Source organism: Tursiops truncatus, chromosome 20 (assembly GCF_011762595.2).
Source record: "Tursiops truncatus isolate mTurTru1 chromosome 20, mTurTru1.mat.Y, whole genome shotgun sequence".
Lineage (NCBI taxonomy): Eukaryota > Metazoa > Chordata > Mammalia > Artiodactyla > Delphinidae > Tursiops > Tursiops truncatus.
In genome coordinates, this window is record NC_047053.1 from 46,949,931 (window position 1) to 46,969,598 (window position 19,668).

The 19,668-nt window shown below is 57.2% G+C and overlaps 2 protein-coding genes across 15 annotated transcripts; one reads left to right on the plus strand and one right to left on the minus strand.

Annotated features, from left to right (window-relative positions):
• Positions 1-2,615, minus strand: NDUFAF8 (NADH:ubiquinone oxidoreductase complex assembly factor 8). The gene is made up of 3 exons (XM_019940733.3): positions 2,457-2,615; positions 2,192-2,302; positions 1-251 (listed from the first exon to the last, which is right to left on the minus strand). The coding sequence occupies exons 1-3, from the start codon at positions 2,538-2,540 to the stop codon at positions 222-224; spliced, it is 225 nt and encodes a 74-aa protein (XP_019796292.1). The 5' UTR covers positions 2,541-2,615; the 3' UTR covers positions 1-221.
• Positions 2,616-2,646: 31 nt separating this feature from the next.
• TEPSIN (TEPSIN adaptor related protein complex 4 accessory protein) lies at positions 2,647-13,920 on the plus strand. 14 transcript variants are annotated; one of them, XM_033846919.2, is made up of 14 exons: positions 2,647-2,956; positions 4,783-4,855; positions 5,161-5,252; positions 5,420-5,513; positions 5,919-6,033; positions 7,658-7,725; positions 7,909-7,995; positions 8,113-8,184; positions 8,967-9,170; positions 10,154-10,331; positions 10,472-10,585; positions 10,714-10,792; positions 10,947-11,081; positions 12,037-13,920. In XM_033846919.2, the coding sequence occupies exons 1-14, from the start codon at positions 2,771-2,773 to the stop codon at positions 12,595-12,597; spliced, it is 2,058 nt and encodes a 685-aa protein (XP_033702810.2). In that variant the 5' UTR covers positions 2,647-2,770; the 3' UTR covers positions 12,598-13,920. The 14 variants fall into 14 exon arrangements, with proteins under 14 accessions (XP_033702810.2, XP_033702804.2, XP_033702805.2 ...); XM_033846913.2 differs by having other exon boundaries at positions 7,909-8,184; XM_033846914.2 differs by having other exon boundaries at positions 7,909-8,184; positions 8,967-9,161.
• The last annotated feature ends 5,748 nt before the right edge of the window (positions 13,921-19,668 follow it).

Genomic DNA, 19,668 nt, shown 5'->3' on the forward strand with positions numbered 1-19,668 from the left:
TTATAGCATCTGATCTGGTCTTTATTGTGAGTTCACTTCATCTTATTCTCCCTTGAATCCTTAAGTGAGCAAAGTTGGAAAACCCATTCCCCTCTGCCCGCACTCGCCTAAAGTGTTTCCGGTCCTTTTAGCCTCAAGAGCTTTTGAGGTTTTAGACAGTTGCCCCTCGGGGCCATCAGTACCACACACCCGGGGACGTGGAGTGGAGCTCGCAGTCCTTCCTAATGGCTTCCTGTCAGGGTCTTCTTGGCCTGGAAGAGAAAGTTCTTTGTCTGAATGAGTTGTTTTCAAGTTAGACGTGGCTCTAAAGTAAGAAAACTGCCACACCAAATGCCATCTTCTGGCAAATAACTTACAAAGAGCCTGGCCATGGATTGCAGCAGGGGGCCCCTGGGGCTGGGTCTCTGCTCCCACCTCCACAGGCCACAGAGCTCAAGCTGCTCTGTGGCCTCAAAGCCACGCCCACCTGTGCCAGGCACTGTGCACCAACGAGTTACGTTTAGTTTTCCCCCTGTAGCGGAAACTCTGAGGTCAGAGATGCTGAAACACTTGCCCAGGGACAGGGCTCCCAGGGACGGAGCTGGAAGTGGCGCCCAGAGCCCTCTGCCTCCTCGTTCAGCCCCGTGGAGTCTCAGGGTCCAGGCAGAGTGGGCAAAAATGCGTTCACCGGCTTGTGTTCTTAGGTGAGAAACCCCCAAGTTCCCTGTTCTGAGCTTCCAGTGCCCAGGGCCTGCAGTTAGGTTACCCTCAGTGGAAAATGGCACGAGAGGCAGCGACATGCTCCCGGGGGCAGGATGACGTGACAGAGGCAAAGGAGCGTAAGGAATCACAGATGACCAGATACCTGTAATGGGTGATTCCTGACTAACCATAGGCGGTAGAGAAAAGCCTCGCGTGGCCAGAAGTGTGTGATCTTTATCTCACGTGTGAATCCTTCCAACCAGTGACCACAGAATGAAGGTTTGTCCCCTCCCCGAGGGAACACTCTAAGTAAAGCAGGGAAGCTGCCAAGAGGCAGGAAGCAAGTCCAAGGGACACATGCAGCTTGGGTGAAGGGCACATGTCAGATCAGAGGTTGGTGACAAGGGCTGAGGCCACACGTCCCAGCCACAACGATGGCAAGGAAGGTGCAAGGAGTTCTCTGAGCCCTCCAGGAAATGAGGGATAGCCCACGCATTCTCAACCATCCTGGAACATCAGGAAACTGCCTTGGATTCCCTGAATTCTGCTAGGCTGACCCAACTGCCCCTTCTTGGGTCCAGTTCTCGAGATCAGCAGTTCTGGCAAACAGAGCTGACCACTGGCATCGTGGCCCACCCCAGACCCACTGGCCAGGAGCACCCAAGGCCATGACACCAGCTCAAAACCCTGTGTTAAAGCCTCATTACAGGCGGTCTCCACACCCTCCTCTTGAGAGACTGGAACTCCCATCTCGGTTCCCCAGAGAGCTCCTCTCCCTCAGTCAGTGTGGGTCTCTTCCAACCCTACTTCCTCCCCATCCTTTATAATAAACGCATCAACACAACACCATAAATCTTTACTTGTGCACGGTGTCTATTTTCACTGGCATAGCATTTGATCAGATGAGGATCAGAAAACGCCACAGCTCAGAAACAGAAACCACCTGTTACAGAAGGGTTAGAGGCAGAACTGAGTCCAGAGCCAAGGAACACACTGTTGTCACCACAGCCCGCTTCTGCGCCAGTGAGAACCAACCAGCACGGCTGGGTGGGGGACTTCTCAGCCTCTGTAACCTTGGTCATGACAACAAACCTAAAATACACTCGTTTTTTCTCCTTTCACCCTCTGTGAAATGGGGTAGTCGAAAGGAAGGCGGGGGTCGGGGTGCCCGGTTGCAACTGCCCACGCACAGCACACACGTGGGGTCCTAAACACCAGAGAAACTAGGACAGCAAGGGCCGGGACCCCCCACCAGCAACAGTCCCGCAAAGGGTTACAAGGCACTGGCAGGTACACGTTGAGAGCGGTGCTCCCCCAACCTGACGGACACTGGCACGCGCGCTCCATGGCGGCGGGGGTCGCGCCGGCTGATGGAGGGTGTGCCGCGTCTGAAGCACTTGCTGGCGCCCAGCACCGCACCCAGAAGGAAAGGAAGCCGGAGGGCCCGCGCAAGCACGTGGGTGCCAGCCTCCCAGGGTCCGTTCCCCGGGCGGGGCCGGCGCCTACCTACCGCGGCAACGAAGCAGCTCCGTAAGGCCTCGAACTCCTGCGCGCACAGATCCTTCCTCAAGCGGCCGCCCGGGGCCGTGGACGCCTGCACGCACCTGCCGTAGGCCGCGGCCTGGGGGCGGGACGGGGACGGGCGAGGGTCGCGGCGGCCCCCACGCCCGCCGGTCACCCGGGCAGACCCCGTCGCCGCTCCCCAGTCACCACCACCCCGCCAGCCCGCACCCCGCCCCGCGCGGCCCTTCCTGCCCCGCCTGACGACTCCGCACCTCGGCCCCACAGGCCGCCAGGCGATCGGGGAAGGCGCGGAGGCGGCTTCGCACGCGACCCCACACCGCTCCGTTCCCCGACATGAGCAGCTCTTTCTGGCACCCGTGGGCGCCGCCATCTTAGGTCCAGCCTCTTCCGGCACCCAACAGCTTAATAGGTCGGAGCTTCCGCCCACAACCTTTCTTGCGCTTTGTCATTGGCCAGGCTTCAGCCCTCGCCTCCGCCTCTCCTCCGGAACCGCTCCTGGTGTGCCAGAGCCTTGCAATTGGCTCGCGGTTTTGTCTGTCTTTGTCCTTGGACTTTGGATTGGTTCATGTGCAAATTGTTTCCCGAAGTCAGCCGCAGGGCCCGCCTCACGCGAGTGATTGGCCAGCGGGGTCAGACCCGCGCAGTTATTGGAAGGGGCTCGGGCCTGGCGGGAGCTGGGCGGGGCCGGAAGCTGACCGGCACCATGGCGGCCACGGTGCCGCTGCGGGACCGCCTGAGCTTCCTGCACCGGGTGAGTGCGGGGGGCCCCGGCCCCGCCGCGCGCCGCCTCCTGGCCTCGTCCCCGGCCCGAACCGGCCGCCTCCCTGGCTCCGCTCGACCCTCGCGGCGTCCCCGCGCCGGGCTCTCCGGCTGCTCCTGAGCTCGGCGTCCCCTCCGTCGTCCCCCGGCCCCTCCCACTTATTCTCTCTACTCTTTTTCACCCCCTTCCGTCCCCTCCTACACCCCAGACCCCTCCTCCTCTCCCCTCCTACTCTTCGGCCCCTCCCAAAGCTGGGGGATCCCACAGCACGTACGTCGAGGGGGCAGGTCAGGCTACCCGTGTGTCAGGTCCACTGGGGACAGTGAGACCCCCTTGAACAAAATCCAAGTTGGAGAAGAGAGCTGTGGGACCCCAGTTTTTGTTTTCTTACCCAACTTAAAGTATCAATAACCTTACAGAAAAGGAAACATAGTGACCCCAAATTCTGTCTAAGATAAACACAACCAGACACTGGTCCGGGAAACAGGGGAAAACCTTTTATTCAGTGGCTCAGGCGGTGGGGGAAGCCCTGAGCTCCACTCCAAATTGTGCAGAGAGGACTGAGAGTTTTCAGGACAGAAGGAGGGACGGGTGGAGCTCAAGTGAAAAATTATAGGCAGTTGGGCAGTGTCCACGGGATACCGGCTGCTGTGCTGATAGCTGGTGGTTACAGAAGCTAGGATCCCATCGTCCAGTAGCGACTGGGAGACAGCCCCTGTCCTTCCTGATGGTTACATTTAGAGGAGTGGCCTTCAGGTCCTTGAGAAAGATACTCCCGAGTTGTAGGAGTTCCGTGTTCACAATTGTAGGTCCTTCTTAGAAAATGCTTCTGAAATGACCCAGTAAATTCTCCTGGCACCTCGAGCTTCCTCAGGCAGGCGGTGGGGATGGGGGTGGGGGGATTCCCGGTTCACCCTCGTGCTGCCAGAAGCACGGTCAGTTCTCTTTGAGCAGAGATTTCGCTACGTGCCAAGCATTCTACGGTTCTGCAGACCTTGCCAGCTCCCCTCTGGGTCTTGGTGGACAAATAGCTAAAGACTGTGTACACACACAGCCTCGTGCGACATTCAGGCAGACCGTATCTGTGGCCAGCACCTCCCGGAGTGCACGTGAAGTCTGTCTACACTGAGGCTTGTGCCCCCCAGATGTTCAATGATGTGGAACGGGTGTTTCTGGGTTTTATCCCTGTAAGCTGTAGGTCTTTGTGCTGAGTCAGCTCTTAATTTCTGCCAACAGGTAAACGTGAGACACACAACTAAGTTGGTTGTTCTTGCTTTGGGTTGTTTCCATGGAGTCCTTTCATAGAAGTGGAGCTGTAGGTCGGTCAGGCTGAATGGTTATGTCACTTTGCTGATTTGTGTTCCGGAAAAATGTAATCTTCCCAGTGCCCTGCGTGGGAAGTGGGAAGGGGGCTGACCCCAAGGGCTTTTTTTTTTTTTTTTTGCCAGTCAGTAAGTAGGTAAACTAAAGGTGGTTTTAAGTTGTGCGGCTGTAAGCATAGGGGTCTGGGGGCCATGCCGAATCCTGACCCAGAGGGCCCGTCACCATGGAGACCACCACCCATTTCCTCTTCCCAGGCGTTCATGCTGACCTCCACAAGGGAGGCTCCTGCAGGCTTCCTGTGGCCAGTAGGACCATAACTGCCCTCTCTGGGTCCCCTCACCCTGTGGCATGCCAACAACGAGATGTGTGGAGACCGGTGCCCCGAGAACGAGGGCTCCTGTGGCCCATCTCAGGAATGGGTGGCCCCTTTGGTGTCCGGGGGCCCCCTGTGTGCATGGCCACTCACTGTGGGCAGGGCTCTCCCTCCCTTTCAGCTCCCGATTCTCCTGAAGGGAACGTCGGATGATGACGTCCCGTGTCCAGGCTACCTGTTTGAGGAGATCGCCAGTATCCTTCCTTGTGGACACATGTGGGGGCCCTGGAGCAGGGTTCCTGGGCTTCTACCCTGAGCGGGCCACGGCTCCTTTTCCATAGTAGCCAGGTGTGAGCGGGCTCTGAAAGCCGCACTACTGATGATATGAGGCCCAGGAAACCCTCGAAGCCTGATGCTCCTGAAACCAGGGCCTGGGTGGGCGCCTGCTGGGGGGACACGCTGAGGAGCGTGTGGCAGGAAGGCCTGGCTTCTCGCCCAGGCCAGCGGCCGTGTGCGGCCCAGGGTCAGCTCGCCCCTTCCCTAACCGAGCGCCTCCCAGAGATCACCCACGAGTCCCTGGGCAGCAGCCAGTGCCTCCTGGAGTACCTGCTGAGCCGTCTGCAGAGCGGCTCTGGCCGCGTGAAGCTCAAGGTGAGTCCGTGAGCGGCTCCGCAGACTTTCCTGGGGGTTAGTTTAGGGCCCAGTCCTGCCCCCGGTGGTGAGGCTGGAGGGGAGGGGTGAGCCGGGGGCGCGGTGGCTGTGTCGGGAGGGGTGCCATTCTTTGGGCCCAGCTCTGCCCCATGTGCCTGCTCCCCCAGGTACTGAAGATCATGCTGCACCTGTGCGGTCATGGCTCCTCGTCCTTCCTGCTCATCCTTAAGCGCAACCCCGCCTTCATCCAGGAAGCCGCAGGTACAGCACCGGCACAACCCAGTGGAGGTGCAGGGAGGAGGGTGGCCAGGGCAGGTCTTGGCCAAATCCCATAACCCGGGCCCCCACTCCCCCACCCCTTACTCATGCTCCCACCCTGTGCTCCGTCCACCCTGTCCTCTGCTGCCAGCTCCTCTGTGCCGGACCCTTCCCTCCTCCCCAAAGGGCCAGGCCAGCTCAGCTGGGGGCTCCTCCAAGCCCTCCCTGCGCTTAGCCCCCTGCTCCTCCCCTGTGTTCACCGCACTGTACAGAATGACTGGTGTCTGTCCGTGAGCCCTGCCAGGCCCTTGCGGCCTGGACCTTTCCTGTCCTTGTGCCCTGCACACGGTGGGCGCTCGGCAAGCGTCCGCACTGCCATCCCTGCCACGGGCTCTCTCTTCTCCCCAGGGCTGCTCCTCAGGGCCCTAGTAAGCCTTCCGCTGTTGGAAGGGCTGTGGGAGGACGGGACTGGTGAGGCCGGCAGGAGAGGTGGGGCTCTGGCCTGTCGTGGTCCAGGCGACAGGTGGGTCTGGGGTGGAGCCCCATCACTCACCCACCCCCAGGCCGGAGGTGTCCGTGCGTCTCTCATCTCTTGTTAACAAGGACTTGTGGGGACATGGCCTGAGATCTTCTCCTCGGGTGGGGCAAACTGAACAGGAGGGCCTTGGTGTTCAGGCAAGAGCCCACCCTGCCAAGCTGTCCCTGAGGGGCAATGCCACGGAGGGGACTGAGTCCCTCGGCCACTGCTTGCTTGCAGGAGACCCTCAGCAGTTAGCGAGTTAGTCCCACCCACCAGGTGCTGGGACTTATCCCACCCACACCCCAAATCCACTGTCCCCCCTTTACTGCAGGCAGGACTGAGGCTGGGGTGGGGCTGGGCTGCCCGTGGGCCCTGGGCCACTATGCCAGCGCCTCGGAGACAGGGAATGGCCTTGAAGCGGGCACAGACCATGACTCAGCAGATGCCCAGAGGCATCCAGGGGGCTGGGGGTGCACTTGTCACGGCTTAGCTCCCCGGAGCTTGTGCACTGAAGCAGCACGGCTGGTTCATACTCACCAGCCAGCTGGTCAGAATGGGCCTGTCCCGCTGGGCAGCTCATGTGACCATGGCTGGTGCCAGATGTCACCTCTATCCTGGTCTCCAAAGAGGGCAGATGAAGCAGAACAGGGACAGCAGACCGTGGTTTTCTGTTGGCACCAAAATCGCTTGAGCTCTGAGCACTGCCCCCAGAGGACGGGTGCCCAGATAGGCCTGCATAGGCTGTGAGAAGAGATGGTGCTGGGAGCGGGAAGGTACACAGAGAGGACGGCCCTACTTTGGGGGCCAGGTGGGGGTCCCCTGCAATTCGAGGCTTGGGCCCCACAGGGAGGGTGGGAGCTGTGGCACAGCAGCAGGGAGGTGCCCGCCCTACCTGGTTGCAGGGCCGTGGTCTGCACACCCCGGGGCTGGCCTGCCAGGGTGGAGACAGTACCAGATGGGTGAAAAGTGTGATGTGTTTGGACAGAGGAAACAGGGAGGCCCTGCTCTTCCTCTCAGCTCTGAAAGGATGAGGTGGAGCCAGGCATAAGGTGTCCTCCAGCTAGTGCAAGGGCCCTGCGGCAGGGAGAGCCCGCGAGTGGCTTAATGAGATTTAAGCTCGTTTGATTCACCACATCTGAAGTTTTATGAGCAGGAGACTTTTCAGACGTGGTAAGGAACTTGAGTTTTATCATCTTTGAGCCCCTGGAAGCGCTAAGTGTTTTGAATCGAACAAGAGCCCCCTCTGGTTGCCTCTGGGTGGAGAAGGGGTTGAGGGGAGGCAGTTAGGCCGCGGGTGCAGGAGCTCAGGCGGGGGCGGCAGTGGGGTCAGGGAGTGATGCAGCCCATGATGTTCTGGAGGTCGGATTGCAGCCTCGCCGCTGGGGGTGTGGGCCGGGGGAGCCGAGGGGTTGTGAGGGCATAGCCACCTCAGGCCTGGGGATGGTGGTGCATCTGTGCTTTAGGAAGCCCCCAGGGACTCGGGGGGGATGCTGAGCAGGGGCTTCCTGGGGGGCTGGGCGGGGCCGAGGCTCACCACCTGTGTCGGGGGTGGGCTTTGAGGCTGGGCCCCTCGGGGTGGTTGGCATAGCCCAGCTCAGCTCTGCTCCCCTCTGCCTCCGTCCCGCAGTTTTCACGGGACCCCCGGATCCTCTCCATGGGAACAGCTTGTACCAGAAGGTGCGGGCAGCCGCCCAGGTGAGCCCAGGACCCAGGTCTCTCCCTGCTTTTCCCACCCGGGACTCTGGTTCCACTCCTGCTGCGGGACAAGAGCCCCTGTGTGTGGCCCTCAGAGGAGAAGGGGACAGGGGTGCAGAGCAGAGGGGTGGGCGGGAGGACAGCGGCGTGTGGCTGTGCTGAGTGTCCTCTGCCTCTGCCTAGGACTTGGGGGCTGCCTTGTTCTCGGACGCCTTGTCACCTCTGCCTCCTTCCCAGCCACCCAGGGCCCTGCCTCCAGCAGGTATGCAAGTACGTCCAGCCCCATCACCAGGTTCCACTCTGCGGGGGCTCACGGCCTCTCCTCCCCTGAGTATCCGGGACTGAGGGTGGGGGTCCCCGCCGCTGCTGACGTGGGCCCCCCCACAGGCATGGGCTCCCAGTCCAGGCCCCAGAGCTCCCTACAGGGCTTCGGCTACAGCAAGGAACGGGGCCACACAGGTGAGTGCTGTGGGGATGAGGGGCCGGGCGAGGGGTGGGCGGGGCCTGTGCGCCCCCCGACTGACTTCCCTCCCACCCTGGGGCGGCAGGGCAGGTGCAGCTGGCTCTGTTTAACCGACAGGTGAGAAGCCAGGCTGAGGGTCAGCCTTGCACTCGGGCCCCCAGCGCTGGCTCCTTCAAGGAGCCGAGGGCAGAGGGTGGTGGTCCCGGGGTGATTTAGAGCAGGCCGGGTGCCGGCCCTGCTTGCTGGGAGAGCCTGAGGCCCCAGCAGGGCCACTGGGCCGTGTCAGGCTGCTGTGCTGACTGTGTGGTCACGGCTCCCAGTTCCCTGGCACTTGTAATTCCCGAAGTGGGTCTGCCTCAGAGGCCCCACCTGTTCCTAATTTGGGGGTGGCCGCCGGATCACCCTCTGTGGGGCACTCGTGGGAAGGCCCTTCAGCCCTGGGCGTGAGCACTCCTTAAGCGGCCACGGAGATTGTGGTTCTCAGGACAAGCACCTCAGGTGGCCCCCTGCTCCGAGGCGGGGACCCAGGGGGCACAGCGGCACAGCTTTGCTGTGAGCTGCCGAGCGTCCAGGTTCCACGGGGCCAGGATGCACTGAAGTGAATTCACCACGGAAGCTTCTGGAAGGGCCCTGTCCCTCCACACGGTCTCCGCTCTGTGACTGCAGCTTGTGTCCTGCTTCCAAGTCCTGGGTGGGGAGCAGGCAGGGGCACCTCATCCTGGGAAAACGGGGCAGGACTGAGAGGGGCTGCGCCGTCTCCTCTCCGTCTCTGGTGCAGGCTCTGCAGGCGAAGCCTTCCTGTCCACCATCCAGAAGGCCGCAGAGGTGGTGGCCAGCGCCATGCGCCCTGGGCCTGAGAGCCCCAGCTCCCAGAGGTCCCTTCTGCGAGGTGACGCCTACCAGCCGGCTGTGACACCTTCAGCCGGCCTCGGCCCTCCAACCCCTGGGAACCCTCTCCCCACAGCCGGCCCAGGTGCCCGAGGTATCCAGCGAGACTCCTCCCCTGGAGGGGTCTGGCTTCCCCCTCCCAGGGCCCTGGGCTTCCTGTCACCTGTTCGGGCCAGGCCGGAGCTGATGGGGGAGGAGGAAGAAAGCAGCCCACCCATGGTGGGAGGGGGTACGAGCCACACCCTGCCGCTCCCACGACATCTCTCAGAGCCAGCATGCTCCATTGGCCACGTGGGAACCCCCACAGAGCCGGCCGCCCACACGACTCGAGTTCCCTGGGGCCTCTGCGGTGGCTGCCTTGTCCCTGCACTGTCTGACGTCTCTGTCAGTCTGCTCTGGGTGGGAACTTGGGTGGTAAGGCCCCACGAGAAGGCGGGGTCCGCCCAGGATCCCAGCTGCTCAGACACAGAAGCAGGACTTGAGCTGGGACGGGAGCCCAGCCCCAGCTCTTGTGCATTCACCCAGCGCGTTCAAGCGGCTGTGCAGCCCATCAGGGCCCAGGGACAACAGGGAAGCCCCCCACAGGGGCCAGGCTCCGTGGCACGTGCGTTCTAGTGGTGAGCTGTAAGAAAGGAAGGAGGGGCATCTGTCTGTGATCTCCGCCTTTCCCAGAAGCTGCTGTCACGTTTGTCTGGCTAGAAGGAAGAATGTCAGGACTCACTGGGATTTGAGAGCTGCTGTGCTGGGCGCCGCCCCGCTGCCCCAGCCCGCTGCCCTGCGTGTCCTGCCTCCCGCCTGGCCTGTGGTGCCTGGCACTGCTTCCTGCATCTTCCAGGCTGGGCGTGTCCCGTGCGGGACCCCCCACCCTGGCCCTGAGTCAGAATGTGCCCCATTCTGTCCCGTCTCCTCTCGCCTGGTGTTTCCTGGAGCTGGAGCCCAGGCGGCCACCCTGTCCACATCTCGGGACCCAGCCCCCAGGCCCTTCCCTGGGTCTCCCCATCCAGGGCTCCTGGAAGATGGACATGGGGCCAGTCTGAGGCCCACAAGGGTCTTACCCTTGGTCACTGTTTCTTCCAGCCATGAGACACCAGCCTGGGCAGGCCGGAGGCGGCTGGGAGGAGCTGGACAGCAGCCCAAACTCTCAGGATTCTTCCCAGGAAAATGACGACCTGGGCAAGGCCTCGGACTCAGGTAGTCCGTCGGGCAGTGACAGCCCCTCAGGGGCCAGCCGGGCACCCAGCGACCTGGCAGAAAGGTGAGCCAGCACCCCAGGGCACCCCTCCCTGCCCTGCTCCAGGGTCCTACCCCGATGGGGGAGACTTGACCCGGAAAGGCTTAACCCCTCCTGGCATGGGTGGAGTCCACTCTCTTTCCTGACCTGCGTGCCCCCGACAGGGTCGAGGCCGTGATCCTGAGTGACTGCCAGCAGGAGCTGAGCCTGGTCCGGGCCGTGACACGGGGGCCACATTGCTTCCTGAGCCGAGAGGAGGTGCAGCACTTCGTCAAAGAGTGAGCCCCGGACCCACTGCAGGCCCCCCAGCCCTGCGCCCCCCCCCCGCCTCTCACCCTGGCTCTGCACACCGCCCCCCTCTTGCTCTGCTGGCCCAGCCCCATTGCCCGGTGCCCCCTACATGCAGGTGTGGACTCCTCAACTGTGAGGCCGTGCTGGAGCTGCTCGTCCGCCACCTGGGCGCAACCAGCGAGCGTGTGCAGATGGTGAGGGGGGGCGGGGGTGGTGGTGGGTGAGGGGGGAGTGAGCACGGGATTCCGGTGGACCGCCCAGCTCGGCTGAGGGCCGAGAGGAGGGAGGGAGCTGGTCAGACAGCCCTCCCTGGGGGTGGACCCTGCTGACATCAAGCCCGCCCCGCAGAGAGCCCTGGGTGCCATCGCCTCCCTCGGGTGCACCGACCTGCTCTCCCAGGAGCGAGTCCTGCTCCTTGCCCGGCCTCGGCTGCAGGAGCTCAGTGTGGGCAGCCCTGGACCCGTGACCAACAAGGCCACCAAGGTGGGCAGCCTCTGGGACCCAGAGAAGCGGGCACAGGACGCCTCGGCAGCCCCACACCGTCTCCCCCACCCTCCACTGCCTTCCCTAGACCCGCCCCTCCTGCCCTTGCTGGACAGGAGGGACAGGTCATGCCCTTAGGACAGCGGTCGGGGGCCTGGCCTCTCCCCCGCCCTTCTGCCCAGCAGCTCTGCCCTTCGGGCGACTCGCTCTCCCTCAGGGCTCGTCTCCTGTGGGAAGCTCTCCTCGAATGCTTGGATGCATCTGTCCCTCTGTTCTGTACTCTGGGTCACAGCTCGTGGGTCTGAGCTCTGCTCCCAGATCCCCAGCTCCAGGAGGACAGAAATGGTTCCGTTCGTCTGAGTCTTCTTTCCACTGATGAATGTGGGGAGGCCACCCGGGATCTTCGCTGGGGGCCCCTCGGCAGCAGCCAGGCCCCAGCACCTCCGCCCGCTGTTGGCATCCTTCGGCTTCTGGTTTCCTCTGTGGTGGCTGAAGATTCAGATCCTTAGTCACCTGTCCCTAAACTGCCCTTCTTCAAAGCACTAGTGAACCTGCCACACACGAAACACGTTGTGGGCATGTCACGGTGGTGTTTCTAAAACCTGGGAAGGACCCAGGAGTCTGGCAGGTGGGAACGATCAGGGGGTTTAGACATGTCTGTTCTCTCCGCGTGTGTGTCAGGTGCTTGTGTGGCACCTGACCAGGGGGGCTTTTCCTGCTCTGGCAGGTCACACGGCAGCTTGACGCCGGGAAAGTGTCCATTTGTGTGACAGTGGGTGGGGAGCAGCAGCGCTGCAGTTGGGGGAATGACACGAGAATAGTTGTGAGCGGCTAGCGGCCCTGCCCCCTGCTCTGGGCAGCGGCATTGAGGAGGGAACTGGGAGGGCCATGTCCTCTGAGATTCCTGGAGGAGCACAGGAGCCCTCACTGATTCCCCTCTTCTTCCCTCGTTCAGATCCTGAGACACTTTGAAGCCTCCTGCCGACAGTGGCCCCCTGCCCGGAGGCCCCCAGCCGAGCCTGGCCCCGCAGTCGCCCGTGTGGGCCCATCAGACCTGCTGACCGACACCCTGCCTTTCACGGGGGGCCAGGGTTTCCTGCAGCCTCTGAGTTCAGCTCTGTTTTCGCCCAAGGGCACCGCTCCCCCATCGGGGCTGCAGCCCGGCCCTGTGCCCCCGACTTCCCTGGAGGGCTGCCCCCTTCCAGCCCGTGCGGATGCCAGGGAGGCCAAGACCAGACTGGCAGGTTCCAGAGAGCAGGGGGCTGGATCCGAGCGGGGCCCGTTCGGCACAGACACTGCAAAGAGAGGGCCAGAGCTTGACCCGGGCCCCGGGGATAGCTGTGACTCCTTGTTCGCTGGCATGGAACTGGTGGCCTGTCCCCACCTGGTGGGGGCCGGGACTGCTGCAGAAGAACCCCTCCCAGCCTGCCAGGCTCCCTGGACGTCGTCACAGAGGGTGGCAGCAAAGGAGCCTTCTGGCTCTGAGCCATCAGCTTTCGCATTCTTAAACTCATGATCTTGTCAGCCTGGGCCACTTGCAGAGTCTGTGTCCCCCAGCCCCTCACTCCTAGGACTCTGTGACTTTGTGCTGTCCCCATGTGCCCACAGCCTCTGTGTCCCACCAAAGAGTGGCTCCCCTCAGGTGTCTGCAGTCGGCCTCGCCCTCCTCTGGCCTCCTCCCCTCACCCACTGAGGCCTTGGTGAGGGTAGCCACCCAGCCAGGTAAGCTCAGAGTGGACAGCCCACCCAGTGACGAGAATAGCCACCAGTAAAACACAGATAATATTTCAGGAGTCCACGAACCAGCAAGAGCCAGGCCGGCACTGCTGGAAGGGTCATCCTTGCCCATGGGGGCTACTCCCCAACCTTGTCCCTGAGGTGGGTTCCCCATTTTTCTGCTGGGGGGCAGGACCCCCCCCAGCCCACCCCGTGGGTGTGATGGCCGAGGAGCAGCCCCCCAAGCAGCCCGCAGGACACACAGGGAGGGCGGGACGGGCACAGAATGAGGAGCCGAGTGCTTGCTGAGACTGGCAGCCGGCGGGCCCTGGGCTGCCGGGTCCCCCACCTCACAGCCATCTGGTCTGGCCGGATGAGCACACCACCCGCTTTTCCCAGTTGCCAAAGGGATCCTAAGGGAGGACAGTGGGGTGGGTGTATGGCGTGGCCTGCCTGGAGGGTGTGGGCGGGAAGGCCTGCTGACCGAGCTCAGAGACCAGACGCCCCTTGGAACTGTCCTCAGTCCCCAGGGTCCTCACGGGCACACAGAGAGGGGCACCAGGGGGAGACAGACAGGTCCTGTCTGCAGGCTGAGCCCAGGCCCGGCCCCCAGCCAAGCTTCTGCTGTTTCCAGACGACAGGCCTGAGAGGAGGACCGCAGGGCCACCTCAGTCATTCCCCCCTGCCCCCACTGTCTCCTTGGCCAGAGACTGGCCATTTGGACTTGAATTCCTATAGCAGCAGGCAGGCACAGGGCCTCACAAATGCTGACCTCGGGGTCCCCTGGGGAAACCCCTGCCTGCCTGGCCCTCAGAAACAAGGATTTTTGGGTGGATTTGGAATCACTGCTTGGGTCTTTGAGGTCAGATCCCTCTTTCAGCGGGGGTAGCGGGGGTGTCCTAAGCAGCGTCACACCTTCTCGTCCAGCAGGATGGGGTCCTTTCCAGCACTGGGTCCCTGTGTGACCCGTGTCAGCTCCCCCCTGCCGTGACCACTGCCTGCAGACTGTACGGCCACCTCAGAGCAATGGCTGTGGTCCTTCTTGGAAGAACTGGGGTTGACCTGGGGTCACACCTCCTACATAAACACTGCTGTTCACACAAAGCTGCACTGTTTGCTTTTTTTTTAAATTTTCCATGTTTGTGTGTCTGTGTGTGTGTGTGTGTGTGTGTGTGTGTGTGTGTGTGAAAATGGCCCTAAGGGGCACACAGAGAGACTTCTAAAAGCAGGGACAGGTATTTCTTCCTTAAATGTTTGTTAAGACTCCCTAGTGGAACTATCTTGTCCTGTAATTTTCTAAATTGCAAGGTTTTTAACTATGAAGTTCAATTTCTTAAGTAGATTTAGGATGATTTGGGTTATCTATTTCTTCATAGGCGAGCTTAAGTAATTTTTTTTTAAAATTTATTTTTGGCTGCATTGGTCTTCGTTGCTGCATGCGGGCTTTCCCCAGTTGCAGTGGGCGGGGGCCACTCCTTGTTGCGGTGCACGGGCCTGTCACTGCAGTGGCCTCTCGTGGAGCACCGGCTGTAGGCGTGCAGGCTTCAGTAGTTGTGGCATGTGAGCTCAGTAGTTGTGGCTCATGGGCTCTAGAGCACAGGCTCGGTAGTTGTGGCGCACGGGCTTAGCTGCTCCGTGGCATATGGGATCCTCCTGGACCAGGGCTCAAACCTGTGGCCCCTGCATTGGCAGGCGGATTCTTAACCACTGCACCACCAGGGGAGCCCCAGCTATAGAGTTTTTCTAGCCTACTTTTCATTATTCTTTCAATTTCTATAGAGTCCCACCTGTCATTTCTGTTACTGATAATTTTTCGCCTTGGTTAGTCTGATTAGAGGTTTATTAATATTACTGACCTTTTCGAAGAACTAACTTGGTTTAATTCTATCTACTAGTTTTATGTTTTCTATTTCATTGATTTTTGCTCTTTATTATTTCATTCATTCTGGTTGTTTTTCTTTCTCTAGTTTTCTAAAGCTTAGATTATTGATTTGAGAACTTTATTCTTTTCTAATACAAACGTTTTAAAAATATTTATTTATTTGGCTGCACCAGGTCTTAGTTGTGGCATGTGGGATCATTTTCTTTTTTTTTTTAGTTGTGGCATGCAGGATCTTTAGTTGAGGCATGTGGGATATTTAGTTGTGGCATGCAGAATCTTTGGTTGAGGCATGTGGGCTCTTTTAGTTGCGGCAGGCAGGATCTAGTTCCCTGACCAGGGATCAAACTTGGGCCCCCTGCATTGGGAGCATGGAATCCCACACGTTTTCCTCTAGACACTGCTTTAGCTGCATCCCATGAATTTTGAAATATTTTATTTTTATTCAGTTCAAAATATTTTCTAATTTTCCATAAGACTTTCTTTTTGTCTGATGGATTATTTTAAAGTGTGTTTTTTTTGTTATTACTACTTTAACTCTGATGTAAGAGAACATATTTTGTGAGACTTCCATTATATTGTTAAAGATTTCAAACTTTTGTTAAAGTTTGTTTAGTGGCCCAGAATATAGTCTATCTTGGTGAATGTTCCATGTACGCTTGGTCTAGAGAACTACAGACCAATCTCCTTCATCAACATAGATTAAAAAAAAAATCCTCAACAAGATATTAGCAAAACAGGGCTTCCCTGGTAGCGCAGTGGTTAAGGATCCGCCTGCCAATGCAGGGGACATGGGTTCGAGCCCTGGTCCGCAGAGCAGGATCCCACATGCCGTGGAGCAGTGAAGCCCGTGTGCCACAGCTACTGAGCCTACGCTCTAGAGCCTGCAAGCCACAACTACTGAAGCCTGCGCACCTAGAGCCTGTGCTCCGCAACAAGAGAAGCCACTGCAATGAGAAGCCCGCGCACCACAACGAAGAGTAACCCCTGCTTTCTGCAACTAGAGAAAGCCCGCACGCAGCAACAAAGACCCAGCGCAGCCAAAAAATAAAAATTAATTAATTAATTAAAAAAAATTAGCGAAACAAATCCAGCAATATACAAAAAGTAATACACCACAATAAGTGGAGTTTTTCCTGGGGAAGGAAGGCTGGTTCAACATCTGAAAATCAATCAGTGCAATTCATCATATTAACACACTAAAGGAGAAAGAATCACATTATCATTTTACACAGAAATAGCAACAGAGAAAATTGAACATTCATTCATGATTTTTTAAAAAACCAAGCTAGAAATATAACAATTTCTTTCACCTGGTAAAGGGTATCTACAAAAATCTCGTGGCTAACACCATACTTAATGGCAAAGGACTGGATGTTTTCCCCCTAAGATTGGGAACAAGGCCAGGTTGTCCACGCTCATCACTTCTGTTTAGCATTGTCCTGGAAGCTCCAGCCACAAAATAAAAGAAGAAAAAAATAAAAGGCAAACACATTGGAAAGGAGGAAATAAAACTTTCTATTCACAGAGAGCATGATTGTCTATGTAGAAAATCACATGGGATCTACACAAAACCCTAAAACTAATAAATGAGTTTAGCAAGAATACAGGCTACAGAGTAAATTATACCATGAACTGTATTTTCGTATACTGGTGATAAACAATTGGAAATTGACATTTAAAAAGCTATTATTTATGATAGGGCTTCCCTGGTGGTGCAGTGGTTAAGAATCCACCTACCAATGCAGGGGACACGGGTTCAAGCCCTGGTCCGGGAAGATCCCACATGCCGCGGAGCAACAGCCCACGCACCACAACAACTACTGAACCTGCGCTCTAGAGCCCACGTGCCACAACTGCTGAGCCCACGTGCTACAACTACTGAAGCCCGTGTGCCACAACTGCTGAGCCCACGTGGTACAACTACTGAAGCCCACGCGCCTAGAGCCCGTGCTCCACAACAAGAGAAGCCACCGCAATAAGAAGGCCATGCACTGCAAAGAAGAGTAGCCCCTGCTCGCTGCAGCTAGAGAAAGCCTGCACACAGCAACGAAGACTCAACACAGCCAAAAATAAAAATAAATAAAATAAATTTATTTAAGAAAAACAAAAAAACACTATTATTTACAATAGCATCTGAAAAATGAAATAATTAGGTATAAATCTAAAAAATATATGTAGGCTCCGTATGATGAAAATACAAAAGACTGATGAAGGAAATCAATGAAGACCTACATAAATGGAGAGATATACCATGTTCACAGATTGGAAAATTTTACTGTTAAGATGTCAATTCTCCCCAGATTGATCTATAGATTTAACATAATCCCCATCAAACTCACCTTCGATTTTTTTGTAGATGGAGACAAGCTGATCCTAAAAGCTACAGCCAAAGTCAAAGCAATTAGAATAGCTAAGGTGATTTTGAAAAAGAACACAGAAGGCTCACAGTACCTGATTTGAAGTGTGAGATGGGTGAAAGTTCAGACACAGATCAATGAACCAGTACAGACAGTTCAGAAACAGACCCACACAGATATGGTCAATTGGTTTTCCACAGGTGTCAAGGTAATTCAATGGAGAAAGGATAGACTTTCACCGGATAGTACTAAAACAACTGGAAGAAAAGAATGAGGCTTGGCCCCATCTCATATCTTACACAAGTTTTTTAAAATTTATTTTATTTATTTATTTTTGGCTGTGTTGGGTATTTGTTGCTGCACGGGCTTTCTCTAGTTGCGGTGAGCGGGGGCTTCTCTTCATTGTGGTGCATGGGCTTCTCATTGTGGTGGCTTCTCTTGTTGCAGACCACAGGCTCTAGGCATGTGGGCTTCAATTGTTGTGGTGCATGGGCTCAGTAGTTGTGGCTCACAGGCTCTAGAGCGCAGGTTCAGTAGTTGTGGCTTAGTTGCTCCGCGGCATGTGGGATCTTCCTGCACAAGGCCTCGAACCCATGTCTCCTGCATTGGCAGGCAGATTCTTAACCACTGCACCACCAGGGAAGCCCCTCTTACACAAAATTTAAAGTGAGCCACAGACCTAAGTGTAAAACTTCCAGAAGAAAACCTAGCAGAAAATGTTCTGTCCTTGGATTAGGCAATGGCGTCTATGAGATACAAAAAGCTCAAACTGTAATAGAAAAAACTGGGCGTCATCAAAGTTGAAGAACTTCACTTTGAATGACACAGTGAAGAGGACAAAAAGACAAGCCACAGACTAGAGAAGATGTTTGCAAATCACAGTCCTCAGGAAGGACTTGTATCGAGAACATATAATGAACACTCAAAACTCGATGATAAAACAAAAACCCCAGTTTACAAAGTTGGCAAAAGATTTGGACAGACACCTCACCAAAGAAGGTATATGAATATAGGGCAGAGAAGCGCATGAATAGATTTTCGACATCATTAGGGAAATGCCATTGAAGACCACGTGGGATACCATTACACACCTATTAGTATTACTTAAAAAAATAATAATTAAAAAACCCAGTAATATCAAGTGTGAGAGCAATGGGGAGCAACTGGAACTCAGCCGCTGCTGGTGAGAATGTAAAAAGATACACCTCCTTTGGAAAAGTTGAGCGGTTTCTTAAACAGTTAAACATGTACCTACCATACAATTTAGTAGTCCCCTCCTAAGTATTTATTTACCCAAGCGACATGAAAACTTATGTTTATACAAGAGCCTAAAAGTGAATGTTTACAGCAGTTCCATTCATAATTGTCCCAAACTGCAAACAACCCTATGTCCTTGGGTTGCTGAGTAATAAAGTATGGTTCACGCATACTGTGGAATACTAGTCGGCAATGAAGAGGAACATGGATGCCTCTCACACCGCTAAGCGAAGGAAACCAGACCCAAAATGCTACACACCGCAGGACTGCATTTCTATGACACTCTGGAAAAGGCAAAATCATAGTGACAGGGGACAGGTTAGTGGTGGCTGAGGCAAGGGGTGGGGAGGGTTTGGCTACACAGAGGCAGCCCAGGGTTTGGGGAGGGGAGAGAATGTTCTGTGCCTTGTTTGTGTGGTGGTACAACAACTCTAGGCATCATCAAAACTCAGCTGTACACCCCAAAATGTGATTTTTATTGACATAAATTTAAAAATTTTAAAGTAAAAAAGTATTTGATTTGTAAAAGTGGGGCAAAAATCAGCAAAGTGCTGTTATTTTGAAGGGAAAGACGACTTGTTGGTGAGATCAGAAGTTTCGTGGAGGAGAGGGCGCTTTCCTGGTGAAGGGATCACAGACCGGTGGAATCTGACCGAGCAGCGCGGCGCTGGGCGTGCTGGGTCCACCTGCGCGCTGGGGAGGACGCACCGTGCCGTTCGTGGGACACCTGGGACACCAAGGAGGAGAGGCCCTGCCAGTGGGGCCTGTGGACATGGGTTATAATAGGAAACAACCCCCAGGTGCGGGGGTGGAGGTGGGAGGATTAAAACTTTCGAGAAGGAGGCCAAAAAAAAAAAAAAAAGGCATCGTCAAGACAGAAAAGATGGAGACAAAAAGGGCAACGCCACCGCGCACTGGGTGTGGGAGTCAGTGTCAGGGCCGCCCGAGAAAGGGCACCCTATTGACAGCTTCACGTTTCCCCCAAGGCGGGCCTCCCTGGGACTCGCAGGTCTGGACCCTCAAACGGAGCTTTCAGAGGGTAGCGGGACCCACGTGTGACGGGTCTCGGCAAGGAGGGAGCCCGGGGACCGCGTGGGAGCCGAGGTTCCGCGTGGGATCCGGGGGGCGGCGTGGGAGCCGAGGTATGCGTGGGAGCCGGGGGACGGCGTGGGAGTTCGGGGACCCTGTGGCAGCCGCGCAAGCTGGCTGAGTTGGGGTGAAAGAGAAGCTTGGAGCGACCACACACCCCCGGCTGCTGTCCCCGTACCCCGCCCCTTACTCCTCCTCCCCCATCCCTCCCCACAGGCTCCGCCCAGGACCCGCCCCCACGTCTGCTGAGACCCCGCCTCCCGCAGCCAAGTCCAATCGGCAGCCC